Consider the following 26,147-nt stretch of genomic DNA (forward strand, 5'->3'; position numbering starts at 1 on the left):
GCTCGGGTTTTTAGACATGAGCACTTATCATATGATCCTCAACAGTGGTTACAATAATTATTCATGCTACAGTGCATAATCAGAGTTTTTACTATGGTGTTACCCAGCATGCACTTCAGCTTGAAGCGTTTTGTTGATTGTCACCATTGTTGAGATTCATATGCTGGGTCATGAGGTCTGTGCGTCTTATTAGGAAAAGATTTCGAAAAATGTATATTTATTACATACATTAGGAAATGTATTCATTATAGTGATTAAACCAACGGTTCCACAAGGTAGGTTATTTAAAAACTGAACATTTGTTAATAATAAATACATAAAATCGTTTTGGAAATAAACAGGCTGATGCCTAATAATTACTTCATCATGTAAAACCGGCTAGTAACGGTTTTCTGCACAGCACTGATCACACTGTTTTATAACCGCACATGTACTTTTACAGAGAAATATCTAACATAAGAAACCAAAGGTCAAGAGCCCAACTGAAGCAAACACTGATCTCCATGATGGTGGCATAATTTTAACCAATAAAACATCAGCATCTGATCCTCTGTAACGCACAATAACAGCAGGTGTTCATCACCAATGCACAATCATCATTTAATTAGTCTCTTAATTATCTCATTGACCTTAACTCTTTGAGGACTTGGGATTTGAGTTGAGACTAGTTTGTGACTTGGAAGGAATGACTTGTTTCCTCCTCTGGTGAAATCAGCTGCTGAGTTCATGGGTGGAGCAAAAATGTGGCAGGACTTTTACTTTCTGACCCCTGGACTCTCCACCTCTGAAGGCTTTGTCTATTTATCTGTCAGATTAGACACACAGATCTCACTTTTCTGTCCATTTGTCATCTGTATTTTCGTCTTTACCAGTAAACTGTTCTCGCTCTGAGGTTCAAGAGTCTTTCCATAATTTATTACATTTGTTATGTCGAGCACCTCCTTGAGGAAAACTAAGGTAAGCAGTGCATATAAAGTTTTACATGATTAAAACATTTCATTATACGTAAATGTTTACATTATTATTATTCTTATATAGATGAAATGTCGTTTTTATTACTACTAAATTTTTATTTTTGTAACTCTGCAAGACTTTCTGAAGCAAATCACATATACATCTAAAAAATTACAAATTGTATGATTGTACTGAATAATGTAGTGTGACGGCTGGTGAATGGACAGTCTGGAAACAATAGCGAGTTAACAAAGTTTAATGAGATGATGAGATATTGTACAAAGACACACAAAGACGATGATACGGGAACACTCCAGAGGGATGATTAAGGCGGTGAGAAGTCCAGACGGTAATGGAGTGCAGGTGAGGAGTCCGGGTGTTGACGGCGTGAGGCAGCAGGAGAGAGTGGCACAGGAACTGCGGGTAACAGAGCCAAAGGTAAGTGTCCGTGGCTGAGTGATCGTGGCGGAGAGTGGATGAGGTTCTGGGGAAACACAGACATCCAAATGCAAACTACACAGAAGCCAGACGGGGGTAAACACAACGACATGAAACAACGATCTCACAAACACAAGACGTGAGACAAGCCATAATATAGGAGATGAGTAATGAGTGGCAGCTGTTGCTGATACAATTAACGGAGACGCCCACAACTAATCAGTGCAGAGGCAGAACACGCAGGATTCACCACAAAGTGTAAACAACCCGAGATCACGGTTTACCAACCGTGACAGTAAACCCCCCCCCCCAAGAACTACTCCTGGAGTTCCCAGAAGGGCCTACCTGCTGATTGAATTAATCAATAAGGGAGTGATCCAATATGTCCCTAGCAGGTACCCAACTCCTCTCCTCTGGACCGTAACCTTCCCAGTCCACCAGATACTGGAATCCTCGTCCCCTCCGTCTCGAGTCCAGAATACGATTAACCGAATATGTCGGTTCCCCATCTACGAGACGCGGCGGCGGGGGAACCGGAGTAGGCGGATTAATACGTGCAGAAAACACGGGTTTAATTTTGGACACATGAAAGGTGGGGTGTATCCTCTTGTACGTAGGAGGTAGTTTGAGGTGGACTGTCACCGGACTAATGATCTTGGTGATAGTGAACGGGCCAATAAATTTGGGAGCTAGTTTATTACAAACGGATTGCAATGGAATGTTACTGGTAGAAAGCCACACTTTTTGACCCACGACGTAGACGGGAGGCTTTGACCGGTGGCGATCGGCCTTGGCATTAGTGCGCTCCTTCACCCGGAGCAGAGTCTCACGGGCTCTGGTCCAGGTGCGGTGGCACCTCTGGACAAACGCGTGAGCAGAGGGGACCGCGACTTCAGATTCCAGACTGGGAAACGCTGGTAGCTGGAACCTTACACTACACTGAAACGGAGAGAGGCCCGTAGCTGACACTGGCAACGAATTGTGGGCGTACTCCACCATAGAGAGTTGTTGACTCCAGGAAGAAGGATTCTTGGAGACCAAACATCTCAACATCCTTTCTAAATCTTGGTTGGCTCGCTCAGATTGTCCGTTGCTTTGGGGATGATAACCCGACGACAAGCTAACTGACGCTCCTAATAACTTGCAAAACTCTTTCCAAAATTTGGATATGAACTGGGATCCCCTGTCTGAAACCACGTCTACCGGAAGGCCATGGAGCCGAAAGACGTGATCTAAAACAGTAACCGCTGTCTCCTTGGCTGTCGGTAATTTGAGCAAGGGAATGAAATGTGCCGCCTTCGAGAACCGGTCCACTACAGTCAAAACGACTGTCATGCCATTAGAGGGTGGGAGGGCGGTAACAAAATCTAGAGCGATATGTGACCAGGGTCTCGAAGGGACAGACAGCGGTTGAAGGAGCCCATCAGGAGGTCGGTTAGATGACTTACCACTGGCACAAACTGAACAAGCCAAAACAAAATCGCGGACGTCGCGAGCCATACGTGGCCACCAGAATCGTTGTCTAACCAACCCATTAGTTCTACTTATCCCTGGATGACAAGCCATGTTGGTACAATGACCCCACCGGACAACTTCGGACCTTAACTCCTCCGGCACAAATAAGCGGTTCGGTGGGCAACCGGACGGAGGCGTTTCCCCTTCTAAGGCCGTCTTGACCTTCGACTTGACCTCCCATACGAGTGCTGAGACTACTAATCTCTCAGGCAAAATACACTCAGGAGTAATGGGACGGGCGGAGGGATCAAAAAGACGTGACAAAGAATCGGGTTTAACATTTTTGGAACCCGGGCGGTACGATAGGGTAAAATCAAAACGGCCGAAAAACTGAGCCTGCCTGGAATTGAGTCTTTTAGCAGTTCAAATGTACTCTAAATTCTTATGATCGGTCCAAACAATAAAGGGAACCCCTGAACCCTCTAACCAGTGGCGCCACTCCTCCAACGCTAATTTGACCGCCAACAACTCTCTATTGCCAATGTCATAATTATGTTCGGCAGGAGATAATCGATGAGAGAAAAACGTGCAAGGGTGGACCTTATCGTCTGAAGCAGCAGATTGGGACAACACTGCTTTCATGCGTCGACCTCCACCACGAACTGCCGTGTGGGATCGTTGAAAGAGAGCAAGGAAAGATGTAGCTGCAAATCATTTAATATTGGTCAACTGTTTTATGAATTAAATGTTAAATGACGACAGCTATATCCAGTAATGCAAACTACATAACTTTATTCCCCCTTAAATATGGAGATTTTGAGAGAGAGAGATTGAAGTTGCTTGTGTACCTGCGTCTGTTACTCGGTTCAAACAACAAAACTGAGGCTGTATTCACACCTGTCTTCAACTCAAGTTCAAGTTTTTATCTGATCATTTAAAAATGCTTAAGTACTGTATACATACAACATGCATTAAGTCACCATTCAAAATTTTTTTTAAACTCTTATGTTTTTAATGGAATACTATAGTGTTTATTATAAATAATTTATCAGTGTAACTTCATTATTATAATTTTTTTACATATTCATGTGCCCTAGTAATATTTAATCAAAAACGTTAACCTCGCCCTCAAAACTCTTCGGATCACGAGCTATGGCACAAGGGTGGAGCTAGTGGTGTGAGGGGTAAATTGAACTCTGGTGGAAAAACTGAAGCTGATGCTTCACTTTAGAGTAATCAATGCATCGACTAGTGCTGATGCAAGCCATGGGGAAGTACACTACCCTTAAAAGTTGAAACGATATTAGAATATAACCACAACATTACTCTTAGGACATCACAAACTATTGTTTTTTTTCATGTTATTCAGGCAGTGTCTCTTTCTCTTGCATGCTCTTAGGTATGTGTTGCGCTGTTGATCATCCTTGTCATCATCTTCCTCAATAAATACAAAAATTCTTCATGTTAGGGTGTTGATGGTGAATCCAGTGGAGAGAAATCCTCTCAAAACTAACTGTAAATTGGCATTCCGATCTGCCTTAAATTTGTAACCAACGCCCCAACTTCCAACGATCCAATCAATTCCCGAAGGACGAAACCAAGTACCGCTCTCTCATTTCAGATGTCTTTTCACTTGGATAGACGTGACAGTACAGAAAAAAATGCTACTTCTGTTTCATTGTGTCTTTAAAAAAAGGGGTGGGCAGTATTGGTAAACCACAATACTGGTTATCTTTAGTCTGGTTCACATGGCAGGATAATTAGGCCGATTTTAGCATCGATTCACCCCTTCCGACAATCTTAGGATGCTCCGATTATCGTAAAATAATCTGATAAAATATTCCTGCCGTGCGTGGTGTGTTAAGACTGCACTCCTCTGCTCGAAAGAACGTCGGGACCGCTCCGATCTCAAATCGGAGATATCCAACATATTGGATTTATTTGGCCCGATTTCTTCTCGTGTGTGGTGTCCTCCGAGGACAAACAAACATGCAGCCTGTGGACTGTGGCTTGTAGCCAATCAGAAAGCGAGGTGACGAGGCGATGAGGAAGTACCGGGAAACAAAATCAAAACAACCGGCGTATATAATATAACAAATAGAAATAAAGTCGATGGGCATAACTACATCCAAAACTGCAGTCCACCAGAGTACATGGAAACGAATATATGAACGTTTATTTCGACGGTTATTAATCTGTGTAGTACGTAACAACATTTCTATGAGATAAAACAACAACTTATAAAAAATAAATAAATTAATTAAAACAACTTACCTATATCATGATGTAGCAAGTATAGTCCATGCTCGCGTTGTCTCCACCTCTTTGACCATCACCTTTTCTTGTTTTTCTTATGTTTTTTTTTTCGTTAAAAACAAAGCACAAACTATGGCCACTGCATCCTCTTCGTCCACCTTGATTGTTTACTCTGAAGTCACGTTTGATCTCGAGGGATTTTGCGAGATTTCCTGTCTGACCTGGGAATGCTCGGGAGTCAAATCGGTTCGTGTGTGATGTGTTGATTTTGCCGTGTGGCTGCACACCACACACTGAACGACCAAAACTGTTAGACCCGTGATTTTTTATTGCCGTGTGTGGGGTCTCTCAGGTTTGGAAAATCGGCCGACAATTTTAAAATCGTCCCGTGTGAACCAGGCCTTAGATGTTGGTCACTTCATTGCACCACAGAGAAGCTTCACATCAGTGCATCAGCCATTTCTTTGATGGCCTTGTCTTTTTTGTATTTGTAGACTGAAACCTTTGAAAATGTTTCAGAAATTTTGGTTCTGTTTTTTTTTTTTTTTTTTTTGATATCTGGTCGGTGAGTTTTTTATATTTTTACAACTTCAGTTGTTTCTGTTCTGGTACCATGTACAGTAATACATTATTTTTAATTCAGGTATGTAATTGATTTTTTATTTAGATTATGGATTTGAATGATAACTAAAAATAGATAATGGAGGTAAAATTATGAAACTGGTTGACTAAAATATTATTAATTTTATTTGTTTTATGGTTTGATCTGCTGCTGGAATGTGTTGTTTCTGAAATCATACCGAGTCCTTGTTGCCACTGTGATACAGTGAAGGTAGGGAACATTTTCAAATATTTTGCCTGTTACCAATATATGATGTTTTATTAACAAGGTTCGGGAGGAGCGTGTCAGATACCTAGTCTAATCAACACCGGTGGACAACAATCAAGTAATCAATACCACAGTATACATACCGCTGACTTACCTCTATCCATCGACGGTTTATCAGCATCCCTCCTCCACCCCATCTCCTCACTTCAAGTTCATTTTACAACTAGACGGGGAAGTGGGAGTTATCTAGGTTCAGGCTATGTTTTGGATACTCATCCACAGGCAACCCATTTTGGGCAAAGGGAGGGGCACAACCGGCTTTCAAAACAAAACATGCCCAATTAAAAACTTTTGAGCCCCTGCCCCTTTGAGGTCCCTTTGAGTGCCCCTTCCGGTCTGATCTACGATTCCTGCCAAGGGAGATGCCCATGTTTAAGAGTATGTCTACATTTACTGTATTCCTCCCCTTAATGGGAATGCTTCTCTTACCTGTTGTAGTCATGTCGAAGGTGAATTTGAATTGTTATATAAACATCAGTTAAACTTTTTCATAATCTTACATTAATTGGAAGCCCTTCGTAAAGATAAATCTGTTGTTATTCAAAGGGCTGACATATTAGACAGACATGCATATTAGGCAATTTAATTCAATTTAAGTTTATGTATAGCGCTTTTTACAATACAAATCATTACAAAGCAACTTTACAGAAAATTTAGTTTCTGCAATATTTAGTAGTAGCTTATAAGTGGTTACTGTCAGTTTGTGTGCATCTGACAGGATTTTTCAGGAAAATTCATACAAGACATAGTCAGCCAGACGATGAACATTATTAATATTATTAATAATTAATAATTATTATATGATGCAGTCACACTTGTGCACTGTAAAAAATTGTGCCGTTAAATAACAGTAATTTCCTTGGCAGCAGGGGTGCCAGTAAAGTACTGTTAATTTACAGCTTTCAACCATTAATTTACCACTCTTAATTTTTTTATAGTATTTTACTGTAAATTCTAGCATTCCAACAATGTTGGTACTATGAACTTATTTAATTTAAGTCCACTGAAAAGGAATACTTCTTAATGTAAAACTGCAAACACTCAATGTGTAGTAGTAAAGTTACTAAATACATGACTTTCACTCAAATCACTGCAGTTCATTGTGAGCTATAGCACACATGTATGTGCTGAAGTACTTAACACAGAGATCATCACTGAATCAGCGACTCCACATTTACTGCCTTTATATAAAGCAGCAGAAGATCAGAATTTATAGCTCATCATTGGGTGAAGCACAGGCTCTACTCTCCAGCACAATGGTGAACAACAAAACTACATTAAACTAACAGATCTCTCTTGTGCAAACACACATTAATACAGTCAAGTTCAGTATTTACTCTCATTATCAGTGTATGACTTTGCATACATTTTTTTTTTATGGATGTTCACAAATATTTTATTTAAATTATATTTATTTATCATTTGGTAAATCTGACATTTACATTTTACAGTATATTACTGTTTTTCCTTGACTTAACGGCAACAAACTGTAGAAAAACACTTTTTTTGCTGGCAACCATTAATTTACGGCAACAAACTGTAGAAAAACAGTTATTTACTGGCAGCAGGGGTAAGAGAAACACAAGAACTACAAATGACTTCAGCCACTGCCTTAGAGTAAATCAATTGAAATAAAAGAATACATCAAATCTCTCAAGATCTGATTAAACAACTCCTAAAACAGCTTCACCATATTCACATTACTAACCGGACTGACTTTATTTCTGTCAGATGTCTACAGAAGATCTTATTGAGAGTTAAATAGGTTTAGGTGTTTTTTTTTCCACTACCATGATGGAGATCAGTGTTTACTTTAGTTGGGCTCTTGAACGTGACATTTCAACAACTACGTTTTTTTGTTGTTTTTTTTACATGCTGTAACAATGCATCTTTGGAACTTGCTATAGCAAAAAAACAAAAAAAATGTCAACAGAGGGAAAAAAAATCTGGTATTGTTGGTTATAGATTGACGAGAACAAACAATATTATTTCTATTATTTTAATATTGATACTACAGCAAAATACTCAAACTGTCGTTAAATCCATATTGTCTGGTTATTACCTACTGTTCAATCTTATAAAGTTTAAGAAACAACAAACTTTTAATTCTCTCTATATTTCAAAACCATATTAATATTTGATTGCTATAGCAACACTTTAAGTCAGTCTAGTAGATCATGCTTGACAGAAACAGCCATAATACCATGACAATTAAAATGTATATTGCTGTTACAGATGTACCATTAAGATACAAATATAGCAATGATACAAAATGTACAGTACAAAAGTCAAGGGTCAGGAGGCCAACTAAAGCAAACACTGATCTCCACAATGGTGACATCAAACAAAACTAACATTATCATCTACATCTCTGTAATACTCAGTAAGATCTTTTGATCTCTGATCTCTGATCTGATAGAAATAAAGTCAGTCTGGTTAGTAATGAGTGAAGTTGGTAAATCTGTTTGTTGATTGTATACATCTTCGGTTGATTGCGTTTTAAGCTGTGGCTGAAGTCAGTTGCAGTTCTTGTGTGTGTCCATCCATCCATCCATCCATCATCTTCCGCTTATCCGGGGCCGGGTCGCGGGGGCAACAGTCTAAGCAGAGACGCCCAGACTTCCTTCTCCCTAGCCACTTCTTCCAGCTCTTCCGGGGGGACCCCGAGGCGTTCCCAGGCCAGCCGGGAGACATAGTCCCTCCAGCGTGTCCTAGGTCTTCCCCGGGGCCTCCTCCCGGTGAGACGTGCCTGGAACACCTCCCTGGGAAGGTGTCCAGGAGGCATCCGAAATAGATGCCCGAGCCACCTCAACTGGCTCCTCTCGATGTGGAGGGGCAACGGCTCTACTCTGAGCTCCTCCCGAGTGACCGAGCTTCTCACCCTATCTCTAAGGGAGCGCCCAGCCACCCGACGGAGAAAGCTCATTTCGGCCGCCTGTATCCGGGATCTTGTCCTTTCGGTCATGACCCACAGCTCATGACCATAGGTGAGAGTAGGAACGTAGATTGACCGGTAAATCGAGAGCTTTGCCTTACAGCTCAGCTCCTTCTTCACCACGACAGACCGGTACAGCGACCGCATTACTGCAGAAGCTGCACCGATCCGTCTGTCAATCTCACGTTCCATCCTTCCCTCACTCGTGAACAAGACTCCAAGATACCTGAACTCCTCCACTTGAGGCAGGAACTCTCCACCAACCTGAAGTGGGCAATCCACCCTTTTCCGACTGAGAACCATGGCCTCGGACTTGGAGGTGCTGATTCTCATCCCAGCCGATTCACACTCGGCTGCAAACCGTCCCAATGCACACTGAAGGTCCTGGTCTGAGGATGCCAACACGACAACATCATCCGCAAAAAGCAGCGACGAAATCGTATGGTCCCCAAACCGGACACTCTCCGGCCCTTGGCTGCGCCTAGAAATTCTGTCCATAAAAATTATGAACAGAACCGGTGACAAAGGGCAGCCCTGCCGGAGTCCAACATGCACCGGGAACAGGTCTGACTTACTGCCGGCAATGCGAACCAAGCTCTTGCTCCGGTCGTACAGGGACCGAACAGCCCTAAGTAGGGAGCCGCCGACCCCATACTCCCGGAGCACCCTCCACAGGATGTCGCGAGGAACACGGTCGAATGCCTTCTCCAAGTCCACAAAACACATGTGGACTGGATGGGCAAACTCCCATGAACCCTCCAGCACCCTGGAAAGGGTATAGAGCTGGTCCAGTGTTCCACGACCGGGACGAAAACCACACTGTTCCTCCTGAATCCGAGGTTCCACTATCGGCCGAATTCTCCTCTCCAGTACCCTGGCATAGACTTTCCCAGGGAGGCTGAGAAGTGTGATCCCCCTATAGTTGGAACACACTCTCCGGTCCCCCTTCTTGAAAAGAGGGACCACCACCCCGGTCTGCCAGTCCAGAGGTACTGTCCCCAACCGCCATGCGATGTTGCAGAGGCGTGCCAGCCAAGACAGCCCCACAACATCCAGAGACTTGAGGTACTCGGGGCGGATCTCGTCCACCCCCGGTGCCCTGCCACCGAGGAGCTTTTTAACTACCTCAATGACTTCAGCCCGGGTGATGGACGAGTGCCCCTCCGAGTCCCCAGCCACTGCTTCCTCAACGGAACACAAGTCGGTGGGATTGAGAAGATCCTCGAAGTATTCCTTCCACAGCACGACGATATCCCCAGTTGAGGTCAACAGGTGCCCATCTCTACTGTAAACAGTGTTGGTAGGGCACTGCTTCCCCCTCCTGAGGCGTCGAACAGTTTGCCAGAATCTCTTTGAGGCCAACCGATAGTCTTTCTCCATGGCCTCACCGAACTCCTCCCAGGCCCGAGTTTTTGCCTCCACGACTACCCGGGCTGCAGTCCCCTTGGCCTGCCGGTACCTGTCAGCTGCCTCCGGAGTCCCACAAGCCATCCAGGCACGATAGGACTCCTTCTTCAGCTTGACAGCATCCCTTACTTCCGGTGTCCACCACCGGGTTCGGGGATTGCCGCCTCGACAGGCACCGGAGACCTTACGGCCACAGCTCCGAGCAGCCGCAGCGACAATGGAGGTGGAGAACATGGTCCACTCGGACTCAATATCTCCAGACTCCCTCGGGATCCGGTCGAAGCTCTGCCGGAGGTGGGAGTTGAAGATCTCTCTGACAGGGGGCTCGGCCAAACATTCCCAACAGACCCTCACAGTACGTTTGGGTCTGCTGAGTCTGTCCAGCTTCCTCCCCCGCCATCGGATCCAACTCACCACCAGGTGGTGATCAGTTGACAGCTCCGCCCCTCTCTTCACCCGAGTGTCCAAGACATATGGCCGAAGGTCTGATGACACGACCACAAAGTCGATCATCGACCTCCGGCCAAGGGTGTCCTGGTGCCACGTGCACTGATGGACACCCTTATGCTTGAACATGGTGTTCGTTATGGACAAACCGTGGTTAGCACAGAAATCCAATAACAGAACACCGCTCGGGTTCAGGTCAGGGGGGCCGTTCCTCCCAATCACGCCCCTCCAGGTGTCACTGTCACTGCCCACGTGTGCGTTGAAGTCCCCCAGTAGAACGACAGAGTCTCCAGTCGGAGCACTTTCCAGCACCCCTCCCAGAGACTCCAAGAAGGCTGGGTAGTCTGCACTGCCGTTCGGCCCGTAGGCACAAACGACAGTGAGAGACCTATCCCTGACTCGAAGGCGCAGGGAAGCGACCCTCTCGTTCACCGGGGTAAACTCCAACACATGGCGACTGAGCTGGGGGGCTATTAGCAAACCCACTCCAGCCCTCCGCCTCTCACCATGGGCAACTCCAGAGTGGTAGAGAGTCCAGCCTCTCTCAAGAAGTGTGGTTCCAGAGCCCAAGCTGTGCGTTGAGGTGAGCCCGACTATCTCTAGTCGGTACCTCTCGACCTCCCGCACAAGCTCAGGCTCCTTCCCCGCCAACGAGGTGACATTCCACGTCCCTAAAGCCAGATTCCGTGTCCAGAGATCGGGTCGTCGGGGGTCTCGCCTACGACTGTCGCCCGATCCACTATGCACCGGCCCCTTACGCTCCCTCCTGCAGGTGGTGAGCCCACAGCCCACTCTTGTGTGTGTCTTGTTTCTTTATTCTTCAGTGATTCTAATGGTTAACAGCAGCTGTTGATCAGTGTCTGAATTCACTCATTAGTTTTCATTCTCTCTGTCAGGTGGACTATATTAGTTAACTCATGTAAGGAATAGTGAATGAGGGTGTAGGGTGTGATTTGAAACACAGCCGCTGAGTGTCGACTTTGAACATTGTTAATTTACGATATATAGCAGCAGGCTACCTTCTCGAAAATGATGAATATTACCCAGAATGCACTGTTTTAATGAAAAACAGTATGTTACTGTCGAAAATTTTCCGTTTTTTTTACAGGAATTTTTAACAGTGTGGCAATAATAGTTAGTTCTGTTTGTTGATTCAAGGTTAGCATCATCTGGGGTCCTCTGAGGGTCAGCATCATCTCTTCTCAGGTGTTCTGGATCCAGACTGGAGCTTGTGTAAATCCTAGTTACCACGGGATGAAGATCCCAGCAGAAACAGATAAACAAACAGAGACATCATTAGCATAGCTGCTGATCCAACAAAGTAAAATTGATTCGTTTAACCCAAGCTATAGAATAAGAATGCGCATTTGATCAGATGCAACTACACTCACAATTAAAAAGATACATTATTCGAATGCTTGGTGAAAGAGATGTGTTTTTAATCTAGATTTAAACAGAGAGAGTGTGTCTGAACCCCGAACATTATCAGGAAGGCTATTCCAGAGTTTGGGAGCCAAATGTGAGAAAGCTCTACCTCCTTTAGTGGACTTTGCTATCCTAGGAACGACCAAAAGTCCAGCGTTTTGTGACCTTAGGGTGCGTGATGGGTTGTAGCGTGGTAGAAGGCTAGTTAGGTACGCAGGAGCTAAACCATTTAGGGCCTTCTAGGTAAGTAATGATAATTTGTAACTGATACGGAACTTAATAGGTAGCCAGAGCAGAGACTGTAAAAATAGGGGGTAATATGATCATATTTTCTTGACCTGGTAAGGACTCTATACATATGCATGTACAAACGTTATGTTTATATATTAAATATTTTTATATGATATAAGATATATATATATATATATATATATATATATATATATATATATATATATATATATATATATATATATATAAATGTATATACATGCAAATAATATACAAATAATAAATATGTATTTATGTATAAATATATACATATTGTGTGTGTGTGTGTGTGTGTGTGTGTGTGTGTTAATCCCCATTAAACACACCCGATATTAAAACGTGTGTACTGTGTATTGTGCTTATATATATATATATGTGTTTAAAAAAACTTTTTTTTGGATGCGATTAATGGCGATTAATAGTCTGACAGCAGTCACTATATATTAGTTTTGTCAGACGATTAATCCCCATTAATCACACCCAATATTAAAACGTGTGTACTGTGTATATTTATGTTTATATAAATACAAGTATTTATTTATATTACATATAAATATATTTAATAAAAAACATAACATATTTTTCTTAAATATAAACATTTGTGTGTGTGTATTTATAGATACATAATAAATATACACATATTATTATTTTGTTATGGAACATTTATTGTTTTAATTTTTTCTGTCACTGTCACAGAAATTGAATTTTAGTACAACATTTGCATGCGGATAAAATGTTTGTTTGCTTTTTTTTTTTTATTATTATTATATTTTTTATCTACAAAGGTCCCCAGGTGTTTATTTGTGAGCTAGCCCACAGCGGGTTGCCCGCAGAAAATCCTCATTGTGCCCCAAATTACTGAAATGCTGTTTGCTGACCGTCTGAACTTTGCCTGTTCCTTTTGAGCTTGAAAACACAAGATCAGCAAAACTTTGTTTATTTTCTGGGATGTAATAGAGGATGGATGCCTGAAAGTAAACTGAGATGAAGGTTAGGGGAGGATTTGCACACAACCAGATAAATATCACAGTTCACTCACATTTAAGACATTCTAAAGGATAATATTGTCAGCTTTTCAGTGAACTGATGAGGGAAATGGCAATCAAATTAGTTTTGTTCTGTTTGTGTTTCTGGCGTCTGGATGGTGAGTTTGAAATGTGTTTTTATGCCTTCACTTGTTTCTGTTCTGATATAATGTAACAAACTAGTTGTTAGATTAGTCAGAGATAATTTTCTATTTTTTTATTTATTTATTTATTTATTACCCTTAAATCAATTCAAGTGTGAACTTAGTAATAAAATAAATGTGAAGCTCAAATACCCAACAGCATTCATTTTAGTGTGACATTAAATATTAAAGTAAAAGCATCTTCATTTACACTAGTGGCCAAAAGTGATGTCTGGAGGGGATTGGTCTGTTTGTTTATTTGTTTGTTTGTTTGTTTTTCATCTCTGCAAGTGTCAGACTCTGTTCTATGTTTTGTCTATGTTTTTTGCTTTGTGATTCTGTCTCCTGCGTCATTGATTTAATCCCAGGTGTTTCCTGTGTCTCCATTGACCCAAGTGTGTCTTCCCATTACCCTGTCCTGTATAAATAGTTTTCCCTGTGTTCAGTTTAGCGTCTTGTATTGTTCATTTCTAAATGTGCTCCGTGAGTTTTCCTTGTTATAAATGAACTTCTCTGGATTGATGTACTCTTCGTCTCCCTCCGTTCCCTGCTCCACGCTCCACTCAGTAGTGCACCCCTGACAGCAAGCTGGAATGAACCATCAACATATATGTCATATATTTCAATATGAGGAAAAAAAAAAACTAAAGCATAATCAGTTAATAATATTTTTGCTGGTTCTCTCTTGTCTCTCTTTCTTTCAGCTTTGCCAAAATCTATGTCCGCAAAATGGCATGTTTCATTGTATTATCATTAATAAAATGATTGACTCCAAGAAAAAACACTGAATTTTGTAACCAGTTTAAAACTTAATAAAGTTTTAAAATGTCATTTTTAGTAGACATGACATGACCTTTGGCCACTGCTGTACCTACTGTACACTGTGTTCTGCAGATGTGTATGGAGCCAAAAGAGTCTCAATAAACTACATTCACATATGCACACATAGGATTCATACACGCACACACATAATTCATAAATGCACACACAGGATACACGAATGCGCACAACATTTACAAATGCACACACAAAATTTTGAAAGCACAGAAGATTCACAAATGCATACAAAATTCAGAAAAACACACACAATTCAGAAATACACACACAATTCAGAAATGCAAAAAACATTTACAAATGCATTCAAGATTCACAAATGCACAGGACAAGATTCAGAAATGTATTTCTGATGCACATACACATATATCTTGGTTTACAAACTGCTTGCGGTCTGTGATCTTCACTGCATTTGTGTGTGAATTTTGAGACTCCCCTGACTTGGCTCGACACACAAATGCCTTTTTTTAAACAGGGAATGATCTGCACCCAACAGACATCTCCCTTGTTTTAGCCAATGACAAGAATGCACCCCACGTGGGGGATTGTTTACTTATGAGCCAATCAGCGAACGACTCACTTTCCTCAGCGAACAACTCCCTTTCCTCACGCAGCGAATGACTCACTTTCCTCAGTGAATGATTCACTTTCCTCGCCCAGCGAACGACTCACTTTCCTCAGCGAACGATTCACTTTCCTCACACAGCGAACGACTCACTTTCCTCAGCGAACGACTCACTTACCTCACGCAGCCGGCGACTCACTTTGCGCAGCCGGCGACCCACTTTGCACAGCAGGAAACTCACTTTCCGCAGCCAGAGAGTCACTTTCCTCTCGCAGCGAACGACTCATTTTCCTCATCGAACGATACACTTTCCTCACGAGTCACTCAGCGAACGACTCACTTTCCTCAGCGAACGATTTACTTTCTTCATGCAGCCGGCGAATCACTTTGTGCAGCCGGAGAGTCACTTTCCTCTCGCAGTGAACGACTCACTTTCCTCATCGAATGATTCACTTTCCTCACGAGTCACGCAGCGAACGACTCACTTTCCTCAGCGAACGACTCACTTACCTCACGCAGCCGGCGACTCACTTTGCGCAGCCGGCGACCCACTTTGCACAGCAGGAAACTCACTTTCCGCAGCCAGAGAGTCACTTTCCTATCGCAGCGAACGACTCATTTTCCTCATCGAACGATACACTTTCCTCACGAGTCACTCAGCGAACGACTCACTTTCCTCAGCGAACGATTTACTTTCTTCATGCAGCCGGCGACTCACTTTGTGCAGCCGGAGAGTCACTTTCCTCTCGCAGTGAACGACTCACTTTCCTCATCGAATGATTCACTTTCCTCACGAGTCACGCAGCGAACGACTCACTTTCCTCAGCGAACGATTCACTTTCATCACGCAGCCGGCGACTCACTTTGCACAGCCGGAGAGTCACTTTCCTCTCGCAGTGAACGACTCACTTTCCTCATTGAACGACTCACTTTCCTAAAGGCGGGCGTACACGGTGCGAATTCGGATGGTCGGAAGATCGTATGTCCACACACACGGCACAAGTCAGTTTATCTGAAAAATCGTACGGACGAGATGATATACGACACGATTTTACAACCTGCGAATTCCAGAGGCAATCGCACAAAGTTGATAGACGCGTTCGACTTGAAGCAGCGCTGCACGCACAGAAGGATCACTGTATGACATTACCGCGAGAGCGATAAGAGAGCACACATATCCAATGCATTTGAATTGCTCTCGCGGTACTTTGATGTCATACAGGTGATCATTCTGTGCAGCGCTGCTTCAAGTGGAGTGCGCCTAATATAACTGCTCTCCCTCTCTCATAACTGCATATAAAATATTGATACGAGCCTTGACTGTTTCCTACAAGTACAGGTTATTTTTCAGCAATAGGAAACCGGGACGTTTGGTTACCCTATGTGTGGGCTCTTGTATATGGTTTATAAATATCTGAAATAGGTATTACAATGTAAACATGGTTTGTGAGGACAATTACTGTGCCCTCGTAAACCAAATGGCTTTAAAAAAAATACTATATGGTGTTTAATAGAAATTTTAAACATGCATTTTCCGTGAGGATAGAGGTAGTGTATGGGGATATACAATACCGTTACGTTTATGGAGAGTCCCTGTAAACTACATATGCGTGTGTGAGCGAGAGAGGGAGAGAGAGAACTAAAAAGGCATTGGAATACGTTGCTAGAAACCTCATACAGCGCTCGCTGTTCCTGTCAGACTGCAGCGATGTTATCCTTCTGGTCAATAGTTCACATTTGCCGTGGCGCTGCCAACTTCTCTTTCTTCTTCTGTGGTTTTCCTAGTTCGTGATTGGTCAACTTCAGATAAATCAACAAATTGGCTCGTTCAACCGCACAAATGGCACGAATTCAAACCGATAGCTCACAAACTTTTTAGACATGTTTAAAAATGATCGGTAGGTCGGGAAGTGCTCATAAGCCACTCTGCTCGGCTCTTAATTCATCGCAAATGATACGAGCCGCGACCATACGAGCATACACGATTTCCACACGATTGAAAAAAATCGCACGCGAACTCGTACGACAGCAAAAATCGCACCATGTACGCCCGCCTTAAGCGAACGATTCACTTTCCTCATGCAGCCGGCGACTCACTTTGCGCAGCCGGAGAGTCACTTTCCTTTTGCAGCGGACCACTGACTCTCTCTTCATGTAGGGACTTCTATATGGCATCCAAAAGAATATTTAGATATATTTAAATATTCAAAAAGGTGTAATTTTTTTTTTACTTTCATTGAAATATTTAAATAAAATTAAATAATTGCCTATTGCAAATTTATGAATCCATGGTTAACTTTTTTTCTGCAGTCACTGAGCTAAATGTATTGAGACATTTATAAATTTATATTTTGTAAAAATTAATAAAAAAGTAAACCTGAATTGTAACCTAAACATCTGTATTTTCATACAATTTCATAAATAAGTAGGCTATAATATGCAGCACCACAGGCATGCTGTGTGAATGCATTCATGTGATTGGCTTATATGTAAACAATCCCCCACGTGGAGTGCGTTCTTGTGATTGGCTAAAAGAAGGGAGATATCTGATTGGTTGCTGACAATTCCCTGTTTAAAAAAAAGCATTTGTGTGTCAAGCCAAGTCAGGGGAGTCTCAAAATTCACACACAAATGCAGTGAAGTTCACAGACCGCAAGCAGTTTGTAAACCAAGATATATATGTATGTGCATCAGAAATACATTTGTGAATCTTGTCCTGTGCATTTGTGAATCTTGAATGCATTTGTAAATGTTGTTTGCATTTCTGAATTGTGTGTGTATTTCTGAATTTTGTGTGCATTTCTGAATTTTGTATGCATTTGTGAATTTTCTGTGTTTTTTACATTTTGTGTGTGCATTTGTACATTTTGTGCGCATTTGTGTATCCTGTGTGTGTATTTATGAATCATGTCTGTGCATGTATGAATCCTGTGTGTGCATATGTGAATGTAGTGTGTGCATTTATCTTTATTGAGACTCTTTTGGCTCCATAGATGTGTTCGGTCAGGAAACGAAGTTAATGAAACCGGGAGATTCAGTCACTCTGAACTCTGGTCTTACTGAAATGAAAGATGATGATCAGATTCAGTGGATGTTTAGGTCTGGAAAAGAAAACGCTTTAATAGCTGAAATCAATGTAAGAGCCGACAGCATGACTGTGTATGAAGATGTTCTTGATGGGAGATTCAGAAACAGACTGAAGCTGAACAATCAAACTGGATCTCTGACCATCACAAACAGCAGAAATGAACATACAGGACTTTATGAACTACTGACCAAGAGTGTGATGAAGAGATTCTTTCTTAGTATCATTGGTGAGTTAACTTTATGGCGCATCATCTATGCACCTGAATAAACAAACAATCAAAGATTAAGGGAATAATATAATAATAAAATATCTAAATTAATAACATTATGTGTTTTATATTCATTTGCAATTGGCATCAGTATAAAAATCAGTCAGTTATTAATCCAAACACAATTTCTGTTCGTTTATATAATTCATTTCAAATTTACACTTCAAACGTTTTACTTCAGTAAACCATCAGATAAGACTCTGAATCTGTGATGAACCCTGTTTCTGTTTGTTCTCTGTGTGTTTTTGATAATGCAGATGAAATATCAATGAAGGAGGGAGATTCAGTCACTCTAAACTCTGATCTTACTGAAATGAAGGATGATAATGTGATTCAGTGGAGGTTTGGAAATGAAAACACTTTAATAGCTGAAATCAATAAACAGACCGACAGCATGACTGTATATGATGATGTTCTTGATGGGAGATTCAGAAACAGACTGAAGCTGAACAATCAAACTGGATCTCTGACCATCACAAACACCACAACTGAACATGCTGGAGCTTATGAACTAGATATCAATAATGAGAAAAAGAGGTTCCTTCTCGCTGTCTATGGTGAGTTAAATATTTGTTCCACCAGTTTTATTTTTTTATCACCATATATTTTATTATTACACACACTGTTTTGCATTTTTTCTTTCTGTTCTGTTGTTTTATATTATTATTCTTTTGGAGATTACATTTCAAACTAATTACTAAAGTAAACAAACATGAAGGATTTAAATTGTATTACTCTGTGACTACCCATTTTCTGTTTGATCCAGATGAAATATCAGTGAAGGAGGGGGATTCACTCACTATAAACTCTGGTCGTACTGAAATAACAACGGGTGAAATGTTTTTTTGGTTGTATATGAATGAAATTACTTTTATAGCTGGAATCAACCCATGGGTAAACAACATTACTGTATATGATGATGTTCTTGATGGGAGATTCAGAGACAGACTGAAGCTGGACTATCAAACTGGATCTCTGACCATCACAAACATCACAACTCAACATGCTGGACGTTATGTATTCCTGACAGAGAGAGGACCGATTATTCGGTTATTAGAAGCTCTCAGTGTTTCTGTCTATGGAGAGTAGAGAGCAGATTCAAAAGATCTGAACAAGAGCAAGCACATATTCAGACATCAGAAACATAAAGGATGATGTTATTTCTTAGATTATTCCTCTGATATCGATGTGGTTAATTTTCAAATTCTCATATATGCTCAAAGTATCAAATGCAAGTGTTTGTCATGGTCAATACTGAAGATTACCAAAGATTCTCGCATTCAGTCATTTTTCATATTTGATTTCAAATGTTCCTCTCTTGCAGTGTTATTATTGTACACATTCAGTTTGAAGGCTTTGTTTATATGTCTGTCTTATTAGACACACAGATCTCACTTTTCTGTCCATTTGTCATCTGTATTTGCTTGCCTTTACCAATAAAGTGTTCTCGCTCTGAGGTTCTCCATATTTTATTACAGTTGTCGAGCACCTCCTGGAGGAATACTAAGGTAAGCAGTGCATATGAAGTATTGCATTATTAAAGCATTTAATTATACATAAATGTTAACATTATTATTACGCTTATACAGACGAAATGTCACTTTATTTTTATTACTATTAAATTGTTATTTTTGTAACTCTGCAAGACTTTCTGAAGCAAATCACATATACAGCTAAAACATTACAAATTGTAAAAAATTAGATTTTATAGATTAAGGTGCTTCAGGTACTGTTCTAGAATTTAAAGCAGCAGACGCGTGTGCACTTAGAATGAAAAGTGAGAACAGCTCACAGAGTCCAAGCATCGGAACTGACACAACGTCAGAGCATTCCTTATAGAGCATGCCAAAGAGGGGCATGAGTGGAGAAGCCACAAAACACAGAACTGGTAATGTCAGGGCAGGAACTACGGAACAGAAGTCTGGTGAAACGAGAGGCTGAGAGCAAGTAGAAGAGAAGACAAACTGAAAACACTAAACTGCACTTTGAGCCTATGAATACACATCAAGACAAAACACGACAAGACTGGGAGGAGGTCACGAACGAAGTGTAGCATGTTCACAACAGTCAGACAAAAGACTACACATGAGGGGACCATAAAAAGAGAGGGAATTTTGGAATAAACAAGTCACAGGTGTGATGGCAGCTGAAGTAGTAAATAAGATAATGATGGGGAGGGAACCACGAAGACAACGAGCACATGGCGAACTGTCAAAACAAAAAACAACAACAATCTGCTGATCAGCATCATGACAATATAAACTTTTATTCATTATTCATTTAGTCAATATAAAAACGGAATGTGGCAGAGGGGACGTGGTTTAGTGAACCCTGCAGTGGGGGAGAGCGTCAGGAGACGCGTGGTGAGTGAGTGGGTTAAGCGCAAATAACGAACACCTGTCTCTTGTTGCAGTAATTGGCATGGAGAGTATAAAACACCAGGAGAAACAGGAGCGGGGGAGGAGAGAGAAAGACTGCTGGCTGCTACACTCCTGGACCATGGAAGTTTTGTTGTTGATTATTTTTCCATGCCCGTTTTGCACCATTTTTTTGGGGAATAAAAGCAGTCAGTAGTAACAGCCGACCCTGCCATCTTCCTTCCTACACAACGAACATTGTTACACTGGTGCCGAAACCCAGGAAGGAAGATGGAGCGTGCCTGTGCCTGTGCCCTCTGCTGCAACATTTGCGGAGCTGATTACATCCCTCGCGGTCATGCAACATGAACAACACCAGGCCCTGCTGGACTTACGTCACGATCTGGAGAGGCGGTTTCAAGGAGACATTCCTGGATTTGTTTGAGAAGTCGGCCAAGGTACAGGACTGGCCGCGGGACCAGTGGCAGATGCGCCTGGTCCTGCTGCTCTCGGGGGAGTCCAAGGTAGCGGCACAGCAGCTTCCGGTGCAGCACCTCCTGATTTTTGATGACCTGAAGAGGGCTATCATCCAGCAGGTCAGCCGGAGTCCGGAACAGCATCACCTTCCACTCCCTGGAGCTAGGTGAGTCCGTCCAACACTTCGTTATGGCCCAACAGCTCCGGGACTCTTGCCGCAAATGATTGCTGGCCGACGGAAGCGACGTGGATATCGAAGATAATCGATCGTTTGGTGCTGGAGCAGTTTGTCACTCGGCTACCAAGAAGAACTGCCAAGTGGGTCCAGTGCCACCGCCCCACATTGCTGGAGTTGGCTATTGATCTCGCAGAGGACCATATGGTGGCATGCCCCGGGGTCAGCGAACCTCTTCCATCAGCTTCTCTCTCTCCTTCTTTTTCTTCTCCTTCTCTCTCTCGAGCTGTCCCTTTACCCAGGTCCCATCTGCCCTGTTTCCCCACTCTCTCCACGCCAACCGCTTAACCCACTCGCTGCCACTGGAGCGGCGGGGAGGTCTGGGCCGGCCTGCTGGCGTTGTGGGGATCCGGACCATTTTATGGACAGGTGTCCCGTTATGGAGGTGGGGACGATGATCCGGGTCCCAGACGTCCCGCAGGCTACCCCTGGTCAGGCTGGGTGGTACCAAATACTTGTGAGTATCAAGGGGGGTACCTATCAGGCGTTGGTGGATTCAGGATGTAACCAAACCTCAATCCATCAAAGTTTGATACAATCCGGGGCATTGGATATGAGCCACATGGTTAAACTATGGTGTGCACGGGGATGTGGTTGAGTATCCTATTTTGCCAGTCGTTATCAAATTTAGGGGACAAAACCATAGTGTTGAGGTGGCAGTTCAAGTGGATATTAAATTATGTTGTGGGATAATTAAATATATTCATAATAAACTACAAACATAAAATTATATACTTTTATTTTGTTCTCACATTCTTTCTTGTAACTCCTCACTCACAGTGGCACAGCTGAATGAGAGGCTCATTATGCAGCTCTTTATGCAGCACTTTGTCTTCTCAGGTGTAAATCACAATGATATTCATGGTAGTTGACGCCTACTCGCATATGACTTTTACCAACAAAAAGTGTGTTAGAAAATTTAAATCAATATATTGTTTTCTGTGAGTGAGTAAACAAGATGATTTTCACATAATTTAGAAAGAAAAATTCTAGGCTACAAGCTCCAGTTCTCTAAAATCCCGGGAACCATTGTTCTTTATGTGTTTTATGGCCTTTTTTAAAGTGTTTTAACATTTTTAGTTTTTCACTAACCACGAATAATATTTTTTTTTCTCAAAAACACAATCATGTACATACATGTATTTCACATATTATTATAGCCCAGTTTGTTGCTGATTACAGTGATATTAGACTTTGCCCATGTAGATATGTATAAGAAACTGAAAAAAGCACAAATATCAGGGCATGACAAAACTTCTCCAGGCCCCAAAAATACCCTTAGACTCCAGAGGGTTAATCCGCACCTCCGGCGTCCGTTAATATGGGGGACAAATTGGCCAGCGTTTAAAGAATTATTGGGGGTTTTATGCATGGATGCCTCTTGGTGAAAGAATGCAACGGAGGGGGATGCGAGTGTGCAGGCGGGAGAGACTGAACCAGGACCACTGAGTACTGCCTCAGGGGAACAGAGCGAAATCGAGATAATTATTCTCTCGGAGCATGATGATTTTCCCCTGGAGCAGTCTCAGGATGAGACACGCATTTGAACAGGTCAGGACCATCGACGGTCAGCCTCTCCATCCTGGACAGCCGCTTACCTGTCCATATTTTGCAATAATTAAAGATAGGTTGTATCGAGTGACCCAAGACTCTCAGACAAAAAGAAGATACAACCCAGTTATTAGTTCCTAGGAGCCGCCGGGAAATGCTTTTTCAGTCGGCTCATTTCTAATCCAATGGCTGGTAATTTAGGATAAGGAACAACGCTAAATCGCCTCATGACCCTTTTTTTTGGCCGGGCATTCACGAGAATGTGCGCAGGTGGTGCCCGGCTTGTCATGAATGTCAGCTGGTAAACCCACCGGCCACCCCAAAAGCACCTTTGCGCCCCCTCCCATTAATGCAGGTCCCCTTCGAGAGAATTGGCATGGACCTAATCAGACCATTAGAGCGATCAGCACAAGGACATCATTTTGCATTAGTCATTGTGGATTATGCAACACGATATCCAGAAGCAGTGCCTCTCTGCAACATTTCCGCTAAGAGTGTTGCTGATGCGCTGTTTTCTTAAATCTCCCGAGTAGGGATTCCTAAGGAAATCCTCACTTATCAGGGCACAGTGTTTATGTCACGGACATTACGCAAACTTTACTAATTATTGGGCATTAAATCGATTCGAACCAGTGTCTTTCACCCACAAACGGACGGGCTGGTCGAATGTTTTAATCGCATGCTTAAGACAATGATTCGTAAATTCGTTCAGGAAGACGACAAAAATTGGGACAGATGGTTGGAACCCCTGTTGTTCACTGTGCGAGAGGTCCCACAAGCCTCCACGGGGTTTTCCACCTTCGAGTTGCTCTATGGTCGCCAACCCAGGGGGGTGCTGGACATCATAAGAGAGACTTCGGAGGATGGACCTTAGCAATCTAAAAACGAAATTCAGTTTGTGATGGACCTGAGAACAAAACTCCACACTTTGGGGCGGCTCTCTATGGAGAATTTGTTACAGGCCCAGGACAAACAGAGTCAGTTGTGTAACAGGTGAACCAATTTGCGTAAATTTGCACCGGGAGATAAAGTGCTTGTATTACTCCCAAGGTCAAGTTCAAAATTACTTGCAAAGTGGCAAGGACCGTTTGAGGTCACACGGCAAGTTGGAGAGCTCGATTATGAGGTAATACGCTCAGATAGGAGAGGAGCGCGTCAAATTTATCACCTCAATCTCCTATAAAAATGGAATGAGGGAGAATCAGTGATGTTGGCGATGGTGATTAGTGGAGAGGATGATCTTGGACCAGAAGCGAATATAAAAAAACAATCTCTCGCTCTGGCCCCAGGGGGAGATCATCTCTCGCCCTCCCAGCTCATTGATTTGACTACATTACAGGCGGAGTTTGCTGACGTGTTTTCTCTCCTACCTGGCCGTACAAATCTCATTCAGCACCATATCGAGACAGAGCCGGCCATGGTGGTTCGCAGCCGGCCATATCACTTGCCTGAAAACAAGACAAAAGTAGTTCAGGAAGAATTAGGTGCGATGCTTGAAATGGAGGTAATAGAAGAATCCAACAGTGACTTGGTGAGCCCAATAGTTTTGGTTCCTAAGATGGACAACTCAGTTCGGTTCTGAGTCACAAGGTGAATGCTGTATCGAAATTCGACGCATATCAAATGCCATGGGTTGACGAATTGCTTGACCAGCTTGGTACGGCTTGTTTTTTTTTTCCGACATTGGACTTAACAAAGGGTTATTGGCAGATCCCCTTGTCTCCATTATCCAGAGAAAAAAACGCTTCCACGACGCCGTTTGGATTACACAAATTTGTTACACTCCCGTTCGAGCTGTTCGGCGCGCCGGCTACTTTTCAGCGACTGATGGACAGGGTGTTGCAGCCCCATGGTGCATATGCTGCTGCCTATCTAGATGATATCATTATATTTAGTAATGACTGGCAGCAGCATATGCAGCATGTGAGGGCGGTACTGAGGTCGCTGAGAGGGGCTGGGCTCACGGCCAACCCGAAGAAGTGTGCGATTTGGCGCGTGGAGGTAAAGTATCTGAGTTTTCACTTGGGACATGGGCAGGTGCGTCCCCAAATTGATAAGACTGCAGCAGTTGCGACCTGTCCGCGTCCCAAGACCAAAAAGGAGGTGAGACAGTTCTTGGGGCGGGCGGGAAATTATAGAAGGTTTGTGCATAATTATTCAGATCTCACCAGCCCCTTGACTGATCTCACTAAAAAGGAAGCACCAGATAAGGTTCAGTGGATGGAGCCGTGCCAGCAGGCGTTTACCCAGGTGAAGGATCTATGTGGCGGGCCGTTGCTTCACTGTCCTCATTTCTCTCTCTCCCTTTTTTGTTTCAGACGGACATGTCAGACAGGGGACTGGGTGCTGTCCTGGCCCAGGAGATAGAGGGGGAGGAACGGCCTTTGCTGTACATTAGTCACAAGCTCTCTAAGAGAGAGACTAAGTACAGCACCGTGGAGAAAGAGTGTTTGGCCATCAGGTGGGTCGTCCTCACCCTCCGCTATTATCTCCTGGGACGGGAATTCACCCTCTGTTCGGACCACGCTCCGCTGCTGTGGCTCCACCGCATGAAGGATACCAACGCGCGGATCACTCGTTGGTATCTAGCTTTACAGCCTTTTAAGTTCAAGGTGGTCCACAGGCTGGGTGTTCAGATGGCTGTGGCTGATTTCCTCTCCCGGAATGGGGGGAGTTGGCTGCAAGCCGGATGGCTCCGGATGGTCCATTTTGCACCATTTTTGTTTAGAATAAAAGCAGTCAGTAGTAACAGCCGACCCTGCCGTCTTCCTTCCTGCACAACAAACATAGTTACACATAATATTTAACATTATACGTAAATATTACAATTATTATTAAGCTTACACTGATGAAACATAATTTTTACTTTTTGTTACTATTAAATTGTTATTTTTGTAACTCTGAGATGTTCTGAAGCAAATCACATATACATAACTTGTACATAAATTGTACTGAATAATGTAACTACATTCAAACAGCAAAAAACAAAAAAATCCAAGATACCAAGACTTTCCAAAAGAGGAGTAAATGTAGAGTACGACGGCATTTTAGTGCCATGTTATTTTTATTTATTTTTTTAAATCTAAGATTAGGGGATTAAAGTCATAATATTTCAAGAATAAAATAGA

The 26,147-nt window shown here is 42.6% G+C and overlaps 1 protein-coding gene across 2 annotated transcripts in view; it reads left to right on the plus strand.

The window, feature by feature from the left end:
* LOC113039294 (uncharacterized) overlaps positions 1–19,856 on the plus strand; it is a 28,015-nt gene extending 8,159 nt beyond the window's left edge. Inside the window, exons 2-5 of one of the 2 annotated variants that reach the window (XM_026197127.1) lie at positions 13,534–13,620; positions 18,037–18,357; positions 18,657–18,956; positions 19,166–19,856. In XM_026197127.1, the coding sequence (XP_026052912.1) occupies positions 13,563–13,620; positions 18,037–18,357; positions 18,657–18,956; positions 19,166–19,488 (1,002 nt within the window). In that variant the 5' untranslated portion in view covers positions 13,534–13,562 and the 3' untranslated portion in view covers positions 19,489–19,856. Of the gene's footprint in view, positions 1–13,493; positions 13,621–18,036; positions 18,358–18,656; positions 18,957–19,165 lie in introns of those variants that run through there. The other variant, XM_026197126.1, reaches the window with a different exon arrangement.
* The last annotated feature ends 6,291 nt before the right edge of the window (positions 19,857–26,147 follow it).

The sequence above is a fragment of the Carassius auratus genome, chromosome 22 (genome assembly GCF_003368295.1).
Source record: "Carassius auratus strain Wakin chromosome 22, ASM336829v1, whole genome shotgun sequence".
In the NCBI taxonomy this organism is placed as follows: domain Eukaryota; kingdom Metazoa; phylum Chordata; class Actinopteri; order Cypriniformes; family Cyprinidae; genus Carassius; species Carassius auratus.